Here is a 17123-nt window from a genome sequence, read left to right as displayed (position 1 = left end):
CTCAAGGCCCGAGGGTGGAACCGTAAAGCTTCTACTTCACGTGAAGAAACAGAAAAGGAGTGTGTTCATCATCCCAGTAAGATCGTCTGCTAATTTATTTAGCGGGCGATTTTAGAGAGCACTTGTTCACAGTGAAATCTCACCTGATCAGATTATATGAAAAATAACAGCCACAAACAAAATGCCTGTTTGAGCCAGGGCTCTTGGATGACAGAAATCACCGCCACGCGCCACCCTGGGCCCTCCACTCTCGTGGCCTCCGGGACCGGAGTTAGTTATAGATAGAGTCATCTCTCCCACACTCTGCAGACGCTGCCGAACGTCACGCCAACAGGAGGAGGAAAGGTCTCCGGATCTGCCTACCTACAACAAGTCTCTGTAAAGTAATGAATACAGACAGCTTGGGGACCATCCACCTGCGCTGCCTGCCGCTTCCCGCCTGCAAAGCGAAACCACTGGGGACTGGCAGAAGCTACCTGTCTGACAGGGCCAGGACAGACTTTCTCCTCAGTGACAGCCTGGGCCTACCCTCTTAAACTTGACCCACCATAATTCCTTCACAGTGCAGCCGCGAGGCAGCTGACAGTAGCAGCTGCAGCTCCTAAGCGAGATGGATGGAATTTTCATAACTAGTTCCCCAAGTTACATTTTACCTTCAAGATAATTTATGAGCTGCTCCGGAGCCTTGAAGAGACAATATGCTTGCCATAAAATTAACTGTAACAGTCTTGTAGGTTATAATTAACACTGGGAGGGTAGCACCAACTAGATGAAACACAGGGTATAATTGATGGTGAAACTGGAAACGAAGCGAGCTAACAATATCATTCCTGTGCACGCCGCCTTAGCAAAACCGAGGCTTTCTGAGGGTTCGTTGCCAGCGCCTTCCAGGGCCCAAGTTCTGGTAGGGAAGAGGCCAGAGCTGGGCAGGGGTGAGGGGTGGTGGAGGTTTTGCTGGCAAGGCCACGGGGCACCTGGACGGATCCAGAGACTGTCGCCAGTCTGGAAAGAACGGCATGCTGGACCAAGAGCCTAGCCGAGCATCTGGCATCACGCTTCCTGCAGTTCACGCCGAGCCCTCCGCAAGCCTGCCTTGTAGACGTGACTTCATCTTCTCAGAAAATAGCGTCCTTCTCAGGGAGAAAAAGATATGGAAGAAAGACAGACAATCAGAGCTTCCAAAATGCCCTTCAAAGGGTTATGATGTTCACAGCAGAACGTGAGCATCTCGACCTCACCCAGATGGGCGTACCGAAAAACTTAAGATGGTCCGCTAAACCTCAAGGCTTATTAAACGACAAAGCGTCCATCTGAGCACCCCGTCCAGAGGCGAGTGTGGGGAGAAAACATCCGGACAGTCGTGCCGACCGCTCCCATCTTAAAATATTCAACTATCCCTTTCGCGCATGGATACTAAACAGTTTGAATGATACCCCTCCAAAAGTACCAAATATTCTAAACACGTGGGACTCACTCAGATAATTCTAGTAAGCAATGTTAAGGTGATTGACCTATTTTTTTTATTTGTTTTTTTTTGTTTGTTTTTGTTTTGTCCTGGGACAAGATACTGAAGATCGTTCTGATAAATGATGCAACAGTGTCCCCTACAGGCCAGGAGAGCTGTTCCTTAGTACAACCCCACCCCCCCCCCGCCCCCGTTACTTCCTCAACTAAAAGCCAGAGTTAAACTCTGATGTGGAATCTGGAATAGACATTACAGAGTAAATTTGCAAAATATACTTGGGACACCCCAAGATAGAATAAAATGACTACTGTTCATGTGTGGCGAACTGTTTCCTAGATATAAACAGCTGGGGAGGAACCCATCACGGAGGAGATAAACGCCACCCCTTCTTCTACTCAAATCAGCCTTGACTAACCCAGCCCCCAAATGACTCCATTTGGAGGATTTAGAGGTTCTTGGAGGCTAAACTTTGATGCTCTCCCCTGCACCCCCACTCTCCCATCTTCTAAAAGATTGTAACCAATATAAAAGAAATGGCATAGCTATAAAGGTAATAACTTTCTTTTAAAAGAGTTACGGTAAGGGAAATTTATTTATAAAGCAGGACCTGGAAATTCTTTCCTTTAGAGAGAGATGCCCCCACATCTAAACAGTGTGAAACATGTGTAGGTACCAGAGGAGATAAATCTTTAGAGGTCCAAGCCCACCTGTCTGCACCCTGGGAAGGATCCTGGGAGGTCTCTGAGCCCAATATCGTGAGACTGAGGCGAAGCACCCAGTGATCATGTGCCCTGTCACTGTTCTGGTGGAGGCCACACAGTGGAGGTCTGAGCTGGGCTATCCCGGCTTAAATTCCATCTCCACTCCTTATTCGTTGTGTTGCTTTGAGCGAGTTACTCTTATCTCGTGAAGTGTTAAAAACTCGGGCACTTAGTTGAGTTCTCAATAAATGTTAGCTATTATTACGAAAATCAGTACAAGGGCAGTGGAGGCAGAAGCCGACAGGAGGAACATCTACCCTACCTTCGGCTGCAGCGTGGGACCTAACCCACAGGGCTGCACCTTGTCAGAGCCGGAAGGCGTCTTCCGGATCACCTGGATCAAGCCGATTCTTTCTGAGATGAAGTCGCTGAGATCCAGTGCCTGTGACATGCCCAGCATCTACAGCCAGCTGGCAATAGGACTCGAACTGGAGTCCAGGCCCCCGTCTGGCCCTTCTCCGTGACAGTGCCTAGCGCGGGGCCTGGCAGAGGATGAAATCCAGCTCCATCGAGTGCTTCACCAGTGCAGTAACATCGTGCCCCTGACATGAGGCTGGGATTGAGCATGAGGCACGCTCTCAAAAGAGAGGCCAGTCTGGTTATGAGGCTAGGTTTATTCCTGACTTTTTTGTTTTGATCTGAAGACAGAGAATTATTTTCATTGAACATCCAGGATGTTATAGGTACTTGCTCTAGGTGTTCGACGTGCAACCCCTTAATCAGCCCTATGAACTCGGTTCCATTATTATTATCCCCGGGCAAGTTACGAATGAGGAAGCTGAGGTTCAGAGGGGCTAGGTAGCTCATCTTGTGACAACCTGTAACTGTAACTTGCTTGAAGTTATAGAAGTGGGTCCGAGATTCAAACCTGATTCATGCTCCCAACATCGACGTCATAATAATGAAACTGCTTTGAAGAAAATCCTAAAGACAAAAATCTCCCTCTCACTATTTAACAATGAGAACTGGACTCCCCAGAGAGAGAGTAGCCCAGATCTTATCCTATAACCCAGGATCATATATAGATTTCTCCCTTATCGCTCGTAGTTAGAGACAAATAGCCCCTATCCACTTGTAGCCGACGCAACTTCCCAATGCAGCAGGATTCCCCCTCAAATGGCTGGGCACACGTAACGAGACTCACACAAGAACACTTCAAGAGAACCCGCCATGTTCTTCCTCAGAATGAGGGTTTGTTTGCATGGAATCCTGACGTAACCTCGTGCACAGTATTTATTGTGCAATATCGTATAATATATTTCCCCTAGTCAAGTGTTACTCATTTCTATAAACTCATGGGCCACAGTCGTGCCTAGTACTGGGTAGGCCCTCAGTAAGTGTTTGTGGAGTCAAGAGAAGACTGACTGCTCACCCCCAGTAACCATAACCACCATTTATTAAAGGCTGGAGTCCATTATCGCATGAAATACACATGATGACATCACAACACCTACGAGATAGGCACGGTTTCTCCGGCTCCCTCTTAAGAGATATTTGTGAATATCACGTGGCCTGGATTTAAGCTTTTTCCTTAAAGTGAAGGCCTTTTGGGTGACATTTTTTTTGTTGTTGTTACTGGGAACCAGGGTGCAGATCACCTCAGGAGAAATTAATAGTGTGAAGTCCCAAGGGTGGTGTCCCCCGGGATGGCGGTGTCCCACAAACAACTCACGAACACGGGCAACTACAACCGCAAGTGTCCTAACAGGTGGCCACTCTATGACGAAGGTCGGAAGAGAAAATTGTGTATCTTTATCTCAACCGAGCGACTGTATTTTGCCTCTGCTGAGTACTGTTGAGATGCAGGACGTGGCAACGACATATGTTTCTTTAAAAGAAAATGTTTGGAGGACCACTTAGAAAAAAGAGTTCCGGTCTGTCATAAGAGCATAACGTCCATGAAAGAGGAATTTCCATCCATTTTCTTCACTGCTGTGTTCCCGGTGCCTGGAACAGTGCTTGGCAAATGGCAGGCACTTACTAAGTATCTACTGAATAAATAAATGAATGAATTGATGTTTTCTCAAAAAGTTTAAGAAGCACTGCCGGTAAGAAACAGCCAGCAACCAAGCACAGCCAGAAACCTGCCAGGAGCAGAGCTCGCTCTGAAGTCTGTGTGTTGATCTTATAAATAAGATGCGCACAAGTCAAGTGGCTTTTGTCCCCCATAAAATCGTTCAAATAATGACAGTAACAACGGTAATAACACATTAATAGCACTTGACTCCTTAAGATACAGTTGCTGTACCTTGGAAAAAAAGGGTAACCCCATCTCCAGACTCATTTAATTCTTGCTTTAAATTTATACAATGTTTCAATTCCTACACATTTATGAGGAGGTTTTATGGAGTTATCGGGTTTTATGGAGTAATCTGGTTCAGAGACACAGAGGATGTTCTTCTGCTAACGGTAGCAGAAAGCAGAGACTACGATTATTAGAGGAGATGGAACAGATGCATTAAAAACAAAAGGCATCGGTGGCAACCAGCAGGCCAGTGCCTCCTCGCAGCTCCCCAGATCCCCAGACTCGTCTTCGCCTCCTCCTCATGCTCACCCCAAAGGTGCAAACAAACCCACCCGGGAGCAATGGTCAGCTACTGAACTGTGCATGCCGCAGCTCCTAGCTCCCCACTGCCTCTGCCAGGAGAAGCAGCCGCTCTCTCTAGCCTAAGTGACGGCAGTAGACATGGTCAGATGACTCAGTCACACGTAGTCTCAGAAGATAATTACATCAGCCTCATCATCTCGCGACCCATTCTCAAGGCCGGTGATTCTACTTTTTGTGATCACAATTCCCCAGGACGGAAATCAAACCTGGGCCCAAACGCCGAGTCACCAAGGCTGACTGATGCTCACCGCTGCACTGATATCATTAAAGCCACATCGGGACGTGAGCAGGTAACCGGCACAGAGGAGCTGCCTGGAGCAGGTTAAATAGGGACTGAAAGCCACGCTGAGCCCCAGCTTTGCCCCTCCCGGCCTGACACCCATGCCCTGGCTCAGAGGAAGGACCCTAAGGAGGGCTTTCTCCTCCCCATTCTTCCTGTTCTCTTCCAGTTCTATCTCACTTCCAAGAAGGGCAGGCGATCAGGAGCGACGGGCTCGGGGATGAGACCGTGGAAACACGGAGTCGGGTACGTGTATCACACGTGTCGGTTACTCCCTCCCGTAACTTCCGCCAAACTCTAGGTTCCCTCGCAGACTCTGCCGCTGAGCCATCTTTCCGCTTCCCACAGTGCCGCAGACAAAACCGAGCGAAAGGGTGCACGCCGGCGGCCGCGTCGCTGACCGTCCCCCGCTCACCTCGACACTTCCCAACACTCCCAGCTCGGTTCCTTGTACGTAACAAATTCTCCAAAAATAAGTTAATTCGGGGCCAACTTGTCAGTTTTGCATATAATTCAGGCCTGCCGGGGAGCAAAGGGGGACACCGGCTCCCCACAGAGAAAATCCAACACGCCAGCCTTCGATCCGGAGTCGACCCGCACGAGAGATTTGCACAAACTGATTTACCTGTCGTACCCAGAGCAGAGTTCTGAAGCTGATGCGCTTAGAAAAGTAAATCCTACTCGTGATGCGATACGGACTGGAAGTAGACTCTGTAACAAAGATATGCAAAGGGGACCCACCCCGGAGGTGAGTGGTGATGGAGAATGGAAGGGTGGTCAACAATAAGATGGCTGTGTCACTTGGCCAGAAAAAGTGCTGACTTGGCAGGGTTTTTTTTTTGAGCCACCAAAGCTCAATACGGGGAAGAAATGTATATAACACCATCCAGGTCTAGACAGCTACTTATAGCTGGAAGGAAGTAGTTCTAAATGCTTTTCTAAGAAGCTGCCATAAACATTTCTTTAAACAGTTCTCAGCACCATTGTAAGGTTCACCGGACCCGAATGAAGTTGTCTACTACGGGAATCGGAGTAAGTCCCGTTTGAGCCTAGCAATCGAGGAGCTGGGAGTGGACAGACTTTCCATTTAATCGGGCTACATTCCTGGCCGGCGTGCAATGCTTGGAGACGCTGTAACAAAAGAAATGTAAGAGAATGCAGAAGACATACGTAGGGGGTCTCCAGAAACAAATCGGCTGGGCCACACGCGAAGAAATAAAGGGCACAGCTGCGTTCTCATGACAAAGCCATTTGGAACTCCGTCGGTCCAACGAGCCAAGTACAAGTCTGCCATGTTTGGAAAACTCCTAATAGAAAACGAATGGTCTTAAATAAGCACATGAAAAGATGCTCAGCATCACTAGTCATCAGAGGAATGCAAATCAAAACCACAATGGTACCACTGGGAGGTACATAATGTAAAAAAATGATAAGTGTTGCCAAGGCTATAGAAATATTGGAATCTTTGTGTACTACTGGTAAGAATGTGAAATGGTGCGGCGGATGCAGAAAATAGCCTGGCAGCTCCTCAAAAGCTGAACACATCGTTACCATGTGACTCTGCAACTCCATTCCTGGGTAAACACTCAAAGGGAGGGAAACCTGCACGTGAATGTTCAGAGCATCCGTCTTCGTAATTGCCAAAAAGTGTAAACAGCCCAGATGTCCATCAACTGATGAACGAATGATGATGAATGAAAATGCGGTATATCCACGCAGCGGAATATTACTAGGCAAATAAAAAGGGATGAAGTACTTACATGCTACAACATGGATGCACTTTGAAAACGCTAAGCTAATGAAAGCAGCCAGACACAAAAGGCCGCTTACGATTCCGCTTATGTGAAATGTTCAGAACAGGCAAATGGGTAGAGACAGAAAGCGGCTGCCAGGGAGTGGGGAGAAGGGGGAACAGGGAGCGGCTGTCGGCAGCTGGAATTGCTAATGCTGGTGGTCCCACAACCCTGTGAATACACCAGAAAAATCCCCACTAGTTTATGCTATGGGAGATTCTATATTCTGTGAGCTATATCTCAATTCTTAAAAACCACGATGGCCTGGTTTTTGTCTTCTTTCTTGTATTCGTACCTGGCTTAGCATAGAATCAAAGGCATCGATTTAAAGGTAAAAAGCACAGTTTACCCTTAAAGAGGTCCGCATCGCTCCGCGTTACCCACCCCGTAACTTCCCGCTCACTTGTAAACGCCCAGGGACGCGCACAGTCAAGTCAAAACCGGAGATGAAAGAGACGCCGACTCTGGATAATATTTAGAGGCATTTTTTTTTTTTCCTACCTTAAATATAATTATTGTCTGGGTGAGGCTTGCATTACGGAGACGACGCAGGTCACGCTGAGGATTTCAGCAGTGCGGCCGTCTGCAAAGCCGTCTGTCACTAAACACTTCCGTGGGTGTGTCAGCGCAACCGGCCACTCTGCCGCGGTGACGATGGCACCACCTCTTCCCGCCTTCTCCGAGCACCGCCTCCCACAGCCTCTTCCTAGGATCCTGCGACAGTCCCGTCCCCAGAACCATTCTTACGTTGGCCGCTGAGTGCTCCTCTCGTGCACGGCGTCTACCGCGGCCTTCCGTCAACGGTAGGGATACGCACTGTACGAAACGCTTATTAAATCATCCTTGCTTGAGAAAGCAGAGTCGTGGGATGCGCCAACTGTCTCTGAAGAGGAGTACGGACCCCTGTGAGCTCCGGTGTCACCGGTCACGGGCCGGGATGCTCGGTTCCCCAGAAGCAGGGCGAGAGCTTTAAATAGATCACTCTCGTCAATTAACAGTAAGTGAACACATAGCTTGTGACCTACCCATTGCTGGCACTAATTAGCACGATGATCGTTCTTTGAAAAAGGAATAAAGACAGGAACAAACATACCTACTCGATTATGTGCTTTCTTCTAATTTTTACAGAGAAACTGCCAGGTTGTAAGAATCAAACAGTGTGCAAGAGTCATATACATACATATTCAGTATCAAAAAAGGCATAATGTTATTTATGTTCAGTGGCAAGACTTGGAAATGGATCACAACTTTTTTTGGTGAAGCATTTTCTCTAACACTTGATTTGCCCACATTCTCCAAACTGAGCAAGAGACAGAAACAAAATACGTGGCTCTCACTCTGATATATTCGAGGCAAAGGAAGCCCATTCCTTTCCTTAAGCCGACTACAAACAATTATTCCATAATAAACACGCCCTCAAAATCGTCAGCAATCTAGGAAAGACGCTGGGGATGTGTGTAAGATAAACAAAGGCGCCGATTTTTACTCTATTTTATTTAGAAAACCAACTCGGGCGTGGACACCGAACTGTACCTTTCTTCGGCACACTTTTCAAATGATAATTTCTTCCACTGTCACCATTAAATCTTAATCCATTCCAGCTCCCTGCATGGGTCATTGAGTCTATATGTACTGCTGTTATTTTAAAGTGTTTCCCCTCGGTCGGGAGAGAGGGGGAGAAAGGGTGCTGAGAGCCAGATGGGCCTCTTCACAGTTCATTTATCAAACCTAATACGCTGGGCTCCACCCTCCTCTCACTCACTATTGCGGTTAAACTTCCATATAATTTGGTAATCATTTTCATTATCGCAGAGTGACCTCAAAGCAGCCTATCCGGGGCTACCCGGTCCTCGCAGCTGCTCTTTTTCTGCCTTTTCCTACAGTAGACCCTAAGAGCCTCGGAGTTTATTAGCTGCAGACTGACCTTTGGGCTGCAGAGGTCAAGAAGGGGTCAGATCAGAGGGCTTGCCCAGTTCTTTAAAAGCTATAACAAGCTGTCCATCAGGCAGAGTGGACTGTATAAACAAAGCCGAATCTTCAGAAATTCTGTACGACTTCTGTTAACACTTACCCTGCATTCACACGGCTTCTCCCGACGTATTTTGGATCATTCAACTCCGGGGAAGTGAACAGACAGCCCTAATAAGCCTATTTGAAGAGGGTTGTTTATGGGATTACGGAGCTCGGGGCAGGAAACCCACAGCACTCGGCGTGCCTCTGGAATCGCGGGGTTGTATGACGCTGTGACAAACTCGGTTACCCCGAGTCATGCGGAATTGACACTTTCCTCCAAAAGCTAAATTACAGGGAACATATGCTTTCAGTTTAAGAGACTTTAGCGAGCCCCAAACAATGGCTTGGCTCCTGGCCTGAGAGATACAAAATATTTTAAAACCAAGTTACGAATTTCGCTTAAAATTCCCCGATATCGTTCCCACAGATGAACCTGCTGAAGGCGGAGATGGGGAACCTCCGTGACAGGAGACTTGGAGCTACTGCCAGCGGCGGGGTCTCAGCTGGCCCAAAGTTCTTGAAGCTGTGCTGTTGGCGGCACATTCTCTAACGTGCAATATAAGGCGATGACTGTCACCTGTATTTAGCTTTCGGAGGGAAACGTTTCTATTATTATCTAATCTAACTGATGCCCCTGATAGCCTTGACGAACGGAAGACGCCGTAACCTGTCGCTCGGCCTTTGGCGAGCATTCACGATCTTCCGTCAGGGCACATTTTTCGGCGTGGGACCCTGTCGGGCACAGGCGGCTGGCTGAGTGCCACCGTGGCTGTGGCACAACTTCTGCCTCCACGTGCCCGGCAGCTACGCGAGGCAACGGCCGACGCCAGGCGTCCAGAGGACACTACGATGAGGGAAAGGAAGGTGCACGGGAACGGTCTGTGTGTCCGGATCACGTGGATGAGTCTTTCAGGCAGGTCCCAGGGATGGGAAACATCAAATGGGGGTGGCGTGGGGGCGGGGGGAAGGGTTCGGGTTATTTAATACTCGGGACCCTTTTCCTTCGGAGCTCTCAAGACAGCGCCCTCGCGGAATTTTCTTTCAGGTGTTTAGTTTTAAGGAGGCCTGCGCAGTGTCAGCGGCTAAGCGCCCCCGTGCCCCGCCCGCCGCAGAGGGCTTGAGAGGCTTTGTTTCAGATGCTAGACTACATCAACTTCAGCGCTGGCTCCAGCCCCTGATTAAACTGCTCGCAGTAAGGGCCAGAAGTGCTGAAACCAGACTCCTTTTAAACAGGCCGTTTCGGCCACGTTGTCGGATGATTTGGGGGAATTGGGAAACTTTTGTTAACAAACCAAATGCACTCAACAGAAGCCGTCCGTTCTCAACATTTGGTCTCTGAGCTGCGCTGTCTTTGGAGGAATAGGGATGGTGGGAGAGAGATTAGAGGGGAATTCTTTCTTTCCCCTGTCTCCTCTCTCTCTCTCTCTCTCTCATTCTCTCTCTCTCTCTCTCTCTCTCTCTCTCTTCTGCTTCCTCTCTCCCTCCCTCTCTCTCTCCTCCTTTCTCCCTTTCCTATTTAATAAGAATCACCCGATAAACACAGAGAGACAAAAACCTCTTAGATGTCCCCACACTAATATTTCATTCTTTAACAAAATACGCGTCCTTTACTGAATATACACACACTGTAACACAAAGAGAATTTTAAAATTAATTATTGAAACTTAAACTGGACATCATTTCATGACTGTAGTTGAAACTGTCATTTACTCTGACCACATGACAAAATAGGAGGGGTAGAGAGACTGTCACTGGGAATTTTTAAATTATTGTTTCAACGCAAGTCTGAATTTAGAGGTAACGCACATATTTGAAAAAGCTGCTTTCTGGTACCCAGTCAGAATGGACAGTTCATGCTCTTCACTGTCTTCTTTCTTGGAAGATGCTCATCTTCAGCCTTATTGAGACAAATCTATTTTTATGATAACTGTTACTAGAAAAGCCATCAATTGTTGTAAATTCTATTGCGTGAACTCATTTGGAGAATATTATGGTTATCAATAAGTGTTCTTGACTCCAGGCGCACAGAATTTTTAAGCATCAGATAAGACTCTGAGACAAAATATAGCATGATCCTCCTAACTCCTCTCCCTCTTGCTTAGAGACAGATGATAATTCAACAATTTTTACAGACTACAGATCTAAAGGATAACTCTAACATGTGGGCAAACTACTTCCAGCCTTCCACCCATAAATTATTGTGCAGATAAGAGCAAGATAACATGATATTTAGTATGTAAGCATCCAGCCTGTAAAAATTGATGATTTCTTTGTAAAGACTTTCTACTAGTCACAGCTTTCTAACTACAGGTAAGTCTGTGTGCCAAGAAATTATGCTGAAGCCAAAGGAATTCCTGCTTGGTCAATTCTAAAAAGGAGGGTGGTAAACAAGCAATGCGCCTCTCATCGCTGACATAAAGGCACTGCGTGGATTTCCCTGGCATCGCCCTCGCTAAATGGCAAAGCTCGCCTTTTAGATTGTTGTTCAAAAGGGCTCTCTAGCATCAGGTGCTTATATCACATTATGCTCGAGATGCCAACATTCAGGCTAAATGTTATACTCGGGGATCAATCATATACACATACAGATGGCACCGTGCATCTCTCCAATTACTGGAGGAACCGGGTGCGGGGGAGACCACGTTAGCTGAAATCATCTGTAACTTGCTTATTTTTCACGACCTCTCGGATGAGAAGGACGAGACCCGCCACGAGGAAGGACTTAGCCAGATACAGCCCTTGTTCTTCCGGGTCAACAGACCCCGCTGCGTAACAGAACTGACCTGGCACGCCACTCCCTCCTCAGGTTCTGGCGTGTCGTGAGCGAGGTGAGGATGGCAGTCACGATCTCATTCCTTTGTTCCGTGGGGACCCCCTCTCTTCTCACTTCGTGAAGCACTGCATTGGTCTAGGAGAAATGATCCAAAATAAGGAGAAAGAAAAAGTGAAAAATTAATAATAAAAAAAAAAGCCCATAAGCAAATAAGGACAGTAAATCAATGGCTTTTTTATTACAGTTCCCCTGCTAACAAATCAATACAGTAAATGATGGTCAAAAATGGCCGGCATATATTTTGTATTTAATCAATGTACATGGCACAAAGGTAAACTCTGAAGCCCCACTGCCTTAAGTAACACATCAAGATCCTGTGCGTCCTCGCTCTTAATTTTCTCAGCACACCAATGATTTTTTTTCCCTGGGAATTGCCCACCATGAGCTATTATTAGAAATGATTTTCACGTACCCTTCACTGCGCGTTGTTTGTTTTGCCTTTTAAAAAAGAGCAGCCTCTGACTTTCACTCTCTCTGTTGCCTGCCTCCCAGCTGAGGCTTTCCCCCCTGTCTTTCTTATTTGAATCATTAATTCCCTTTCCCAGCCATGCCCGCAATTTGCTTTTTGTTTTGTTGTTGTTGTTGTTGTTCTGTTTTTTGGTCCCTTCATTTTCATTGCTGGTTGCAAATCAAGATCTTGCAAAGAAAGAAAGAATAAGAGTACAAAAATGAAAAAGCACTGTATATAACTCCACGAATATCGTTCCGGCTTTGAAAATCCACTACGTATTTGAAATCATACGTACAAGGATTCTTATGCACATGGACGTGTGATCTGGGGAAGAATCACTTATACTATGGCATGACCACAGCCCTAAAAAAAAAGGCTCACAGGTGAGTATAAAACACTCCAGCCTCCGCCCGGCACTGGGAAACGTCAGAAGCTGCTTTGAGAAGCAGCTGAAACCCAAGCACATCGCACCCTGATTGCTCGGCACGCAGCATCGCGTCAAAACTCAAGTCTGAAACTGTCGTTTCGGTTTTACCTCCGACCCTGTGTGTGCATTTGGAGCACGCACACTCACGCGACACTGAGAACGAGTACGAAACAATGAACGGTACCCTACGGATATGGGAAACCTGAAGGAGCAGAGGTCTTTCAAGTTTTCATCATGGAACTTCTCACCACGTGGATTTATCTTCACATAAACTGGTGTAGAAACCAGTTTAGAACTGATAAATGCTGTTTTCCATTGAAAGTTAGTGTGGCTTCTTCGGAGATGTCATAACCAAAGCAATTGCTAAAAGGAATGAAACTGTCGCCTTCTTTGTTCTAGTGACTTGACGTACTCCTTATCCGACTGATGCCAGTGCCTTCCTTTCAGGGTGCGCTCATAATCCGGTTCTCATGTAACACGAAATACCATGTCCTTGCTCCTCTGTAGCATATTACGGTGTATATGTACTATCTTCACGACAACCTTGAGAAGAGGTGTAGTGACCATTTGTTGTTCTGGTTGCCTTCCATCCACACCCAGTCCCCCCGTCCTGTTACAGCTCCCAGATCTCCTTCTGAGGAAGTCTTTCATTGTACGTAGTCTTAGAGGGAACTGTCAACCAAAACGTCCCACTATCCCCAGTCAAGGATGTGGGCCAGGCCAACCTGATTCTCTTTTCTGGGGCTTTAGACACTTAAGAAGAATGACAGAGAATGGGAAAATATTTGGAGGCTGCAGTTTACGAGTCCAGGTCATTTTCTTTTCTTTTGATACCTTGAGTTATCCTTTCCATGAAGTCCCACTTTGTTCAAATCCACCAGAATCTGTTTCTGTTGCTTACAATCAAAAACCCTACATGAAGCGATTAAGAGAGGATACAAAGAAATTAAGACAAAGAGAGTCGAACAGGAAATAGTATCTCCACCGTGAAGGATCCAAGATAACCTGACTGGCACTAACCAGGACAAGGAGCCCGACCCCCGCCTTCTAGGTCCAGAATTACGTCTCCTGCACCGGGCGATATACCCAGTTGGATGCTCAATGAGTCTCCAGGGCAACAGCGTTTCAGCCGTCCCGCACAGGGGAGGAGGCTCAGTTTCTCTAGGCAATTCCACTGCAAGAAGCCCGGGCTCCAAAGGCCTAAAGCACGGGGTGCAAATTCAAATACCCACTAGAGCCAAGAAGGCAACGTGAATGGGTTACGCAGAAGTGACCGGAAGACAACATAAGCTCTGTCTAAAAGGGCGGCCGCTACAAGCAGCAGCCAACCCCGCCATTCAGAAAAGCTGGTTTGGTGGTGCTGGATTCATGAAATTTCAAAATAAACATGAAATCTGTGTGGGTCTTTTGTTTCGTTTTTGTTTTTGAAAATTCCTGATTTTTAAATGTTGGAAACTAATTCTTTTTTTAAAAAAATTTAAATATCATGTGGGCTAAACAAGAAACACCAGAACTCAGACAGCTGCCAATTTGTGACCTTTAGCATAAAAGATGTCCAATTTCAGAGAGGTCCTGGCATCAGAGGGTCTTCTAACAACACTGCGCTGCTCCTTGTCTCTGATGTCCAACCTCACGTACTTAAAGCTGGTCAGGACTTCAGAAGGACATGTAGTTTATCACACACACACTATTTTCCCCAAATGCAAAACGCTTCAAATAGAAGACAAAGGACACATCTAGATGGCTCCAAAGACATGATGAAAATAAAATTCTTTCTCAATTGACTATCTTTAAAAAGTTTTTTTTTTTTTAAGTTATTTATCTCTTCTTTTTGCCTTTCCCATCATTTACATTTTATCCAGAGGCCCTTATTCTCCCTGGATCCTGAACAGACAGGAAGGAGGAAGGACTTAAGAAAGGAAGTTTCACGAGGGCAGGGCATCGTGTCTGTTTAGTTCACTACTTTATCCCTATGTGCCTAATGACTTTTAATAAATATTTGTCAAATCAGTGACTAAAGAAGAAATTTGAAAAACAAGTACTGCAATAAAAAAAAAAACAAAAAAGCAAAAAGCAATGGAAGGCTGCTTCTTTTTAAGAAAGTACTATCATATAAGGAGCTCTCGTCACAAAAGGATTCACTTCGAAGTCCACCTAAATGACTAGATCCCATGGTTTAGAGTTTCCAAAACGTCAGTCATTCTAGCACATTCTCATAATTCTTGCCAGGTTTGTGTATAAGGAATATAATAGTTAAGATTCTTCTATAAATTGACTCCTATTTTGAATTTGTTTCAAAAGAAAAATGGAACGCCAGTGGCACTTGTCATACCAAACAAGATGGCCCTAAAACGGATATATTAAATACCAAGCTGAAAGTTTATTTCATTCCAGACAGGTGTTTCTGCTTGCTGAGGGCTGAGACTGAAGCCTGCTCCCTCTTCACGAAAGCAGGCATTGCAAGCGCTGGGGAACCTCATGGGCAGATCAGTCTAAACGAAGGCTCCCTTGACACGGTCACGTGGACGGAAAAGATACAGAAGAGAGAGCCGCTTCCGCCCAGTGTGGACAGCCCTGGAGCCCACTTAGCGCCTCCCTGGGTGACACCCGTGGTCCACACCCGCGGTCCACACCACGCTCTGGACACGCTGCCCCGCTGCAGGGGACTTCAAACACTCCACAAAGGACCCTCTTTTCTCCTCAAACGTGGTCTCACACGGAACACGACATAACAACGACGAAAACTAGAGTGGTTCTCTGAAACCGGTTGGGGACCCAGAGGCTGTCCCCTTGTCCCGGGGCATCTCCGCGAGATCCTGAGGAACTGTGAAACACCATTTGCCAACCTCGACCCAAGAGCATTTAAAATAGCATTCAACGTTTTTTAAAGTTTATACCTCGCTGGTGGGAATGCAAAACACGGCCATTCTGGTAAACAGCTCGGCAGTTCCTTAGAGTTACACACATACAGTTTACACGTGACCCGGAATCCGATTTCTAGGGATTTATCTAAAGGAATAAAAACTCACGTTCGTACAAAAACATGGACACAAACGTTTACAACAGCGTGAGTCATAACTGCCCCGACAACCGAAATGTCCTTCAGCGGGTAAATGGATAAACACAGGGTGGTACATCCACGTACAATCAGATTCGGCACAGAAATAACGAGGGATGAGCAACTGGTGTATGCATCCAGCTGGATGGATCTCAGAGGCGTCACGCTGTGTGTAAGGGGACAGTAGCAGGAGGTTAAACACTGAACGACCCCGTTTATTTGACATTCTGGGAGAGGCAAATTATAGGGACAGAGAGCGAGTCAGTGGTTACCGGGGACCAGGGCGGGCGAGGGTTTATTACATACGAGCAGAATAAGGGGATTTTTAGATGATCGTGGCGGTGCTTACCTGAGTTTACACATATGTGAAAACTCACAGAACTGTACTGTTTGATCACATGAAATTTTTATAAAACGTATGTTTTAAAATTCATTTTCACCACATTTTTAGGGCAAGAAAGAACGCAGAGAACACAGTTACATATAAATACATCTAATAAATAGGACAAAGTATAGAGAAATATATTTGAATGATAAAACAAATTCTGTTACAAAAAAAATTTTTTTTTACGATACTGGAAAAGGATGGGTGAACTCAGATTGAGCCTTCAGATCCTAAAATAGAGTGTTTCGTAAAATGTAGAGGGAAAAGAAATTATTGCACAAAAGGAAATTTCAGAGCGTCCGAGAGTATTCCTAGAGCGGCGGGAACAGCGAGATTTTTCTCCTCACGGGAGTGTCGGCTCCTGGAGGGTTGACGAGATGAGGGAAATGTAAATAGCTCATTTTCCCGTCAGCGGTAACACAGAACTATCTTCAAACAAGTACCAATTTTTAAACAGGCTCCTATTACCAAGAACACATACTCCTTCCTCTCCCCACAAAACGCAGGGAAAGGAAGCCACGGCTTTAAGGAATCACGCACTGGAGGTTGGATTTCATCTCATTAGTAATTCTTTTTCAACAGAGACCTATGGAAATGCCCTCCTATCAAGAAAAGACCGAGACTGTTAAAAAGGGCACTGGCGGTCGAAATCCCAGCTGTCGCCTCCCGCTTGCGAGCCTTTTCCGCAGCTGTGAAATGGGGATGACAAGAGAACCCCTCCACAGTTCTTGGGGGGGATATCGTCCCAGTCCACACGCCACCGTGATGATGAGCGTTCGCTTTCCTCTTAAACTCGCTCATCGACCTTGTGCTAGGTTGTGCTATTTTAACGAAAGGATTCCTCAAAGTGTCTATTACTTTCGACGAAAAACTTCAAAAGGAAAGCAGGCCGTCACTGGACGCGACCAGCAGGAACCCTGCGCAGATCCCGTCTGGCAGAAAAATCTGTATTTTCGGAGGGCGGGTTTTATTTTTAGAACGAGTCCCGATTCCACTTGACGTTTCTCCATTCGTAGACACCTCTCTCTCTTAGGCCACCATCCCGCATG

At 46.4% G+C, this 17123-nt stretch overlaps 1 protein-coding gene across 8 annotated transcripts in view; it reads right to left on the bottom strand.

Moving 5' to 3' along the window:
* The window catches only part of FTO (FTO alpha-ketoglutarate dependent dioxygenase), a 325863-nt gene that overhangs the window by 136882 nt on the left and 171858 nt on the right, over positions 1-17123 (bottom strand). For 5 of the 8 annotated variants that reach the window (XM_039880895.1, XM_039880894.1, XM_039880888.1 and 2 more), the window contains one exon: positions 11704-11828. The exons of 1 other annotated variant lie outside the window; for it this stretch is intronic. In XM_039880895.1, the coding sequence (XP_039736829.1) occupies positions 11704-11828 (125 nt within the window). Of the gene's footprint in view, positions 1-5945; positions 7875-10559; positions 10833-11703; positions 11829-17123 lie in introns of those variants that run through there. 2 more of the 8 variants (XM_039880893.1, XM_039880892.1) reach the window with 2 other exon arrangements.

Source organism: Pteropus medius, unplaced genomic scaffold (genome assembly GCF_902729225.1).
Source record: "Pteropus medius unplaced genomic scaffold, Ma_sr-lr_union100, whole genome shotgun sequence".
Taxonomy (NCBI): Eukaryota; Metazoa; Chordata; class Mammalia; order Chiroptera; family Pteropodidae; genus Pteropus; species Pteropus medius.
Note: the sequence above shows the minus strand (reverse complement) of the source record. Positions and strands in the feature narration are given on the sequence as shown.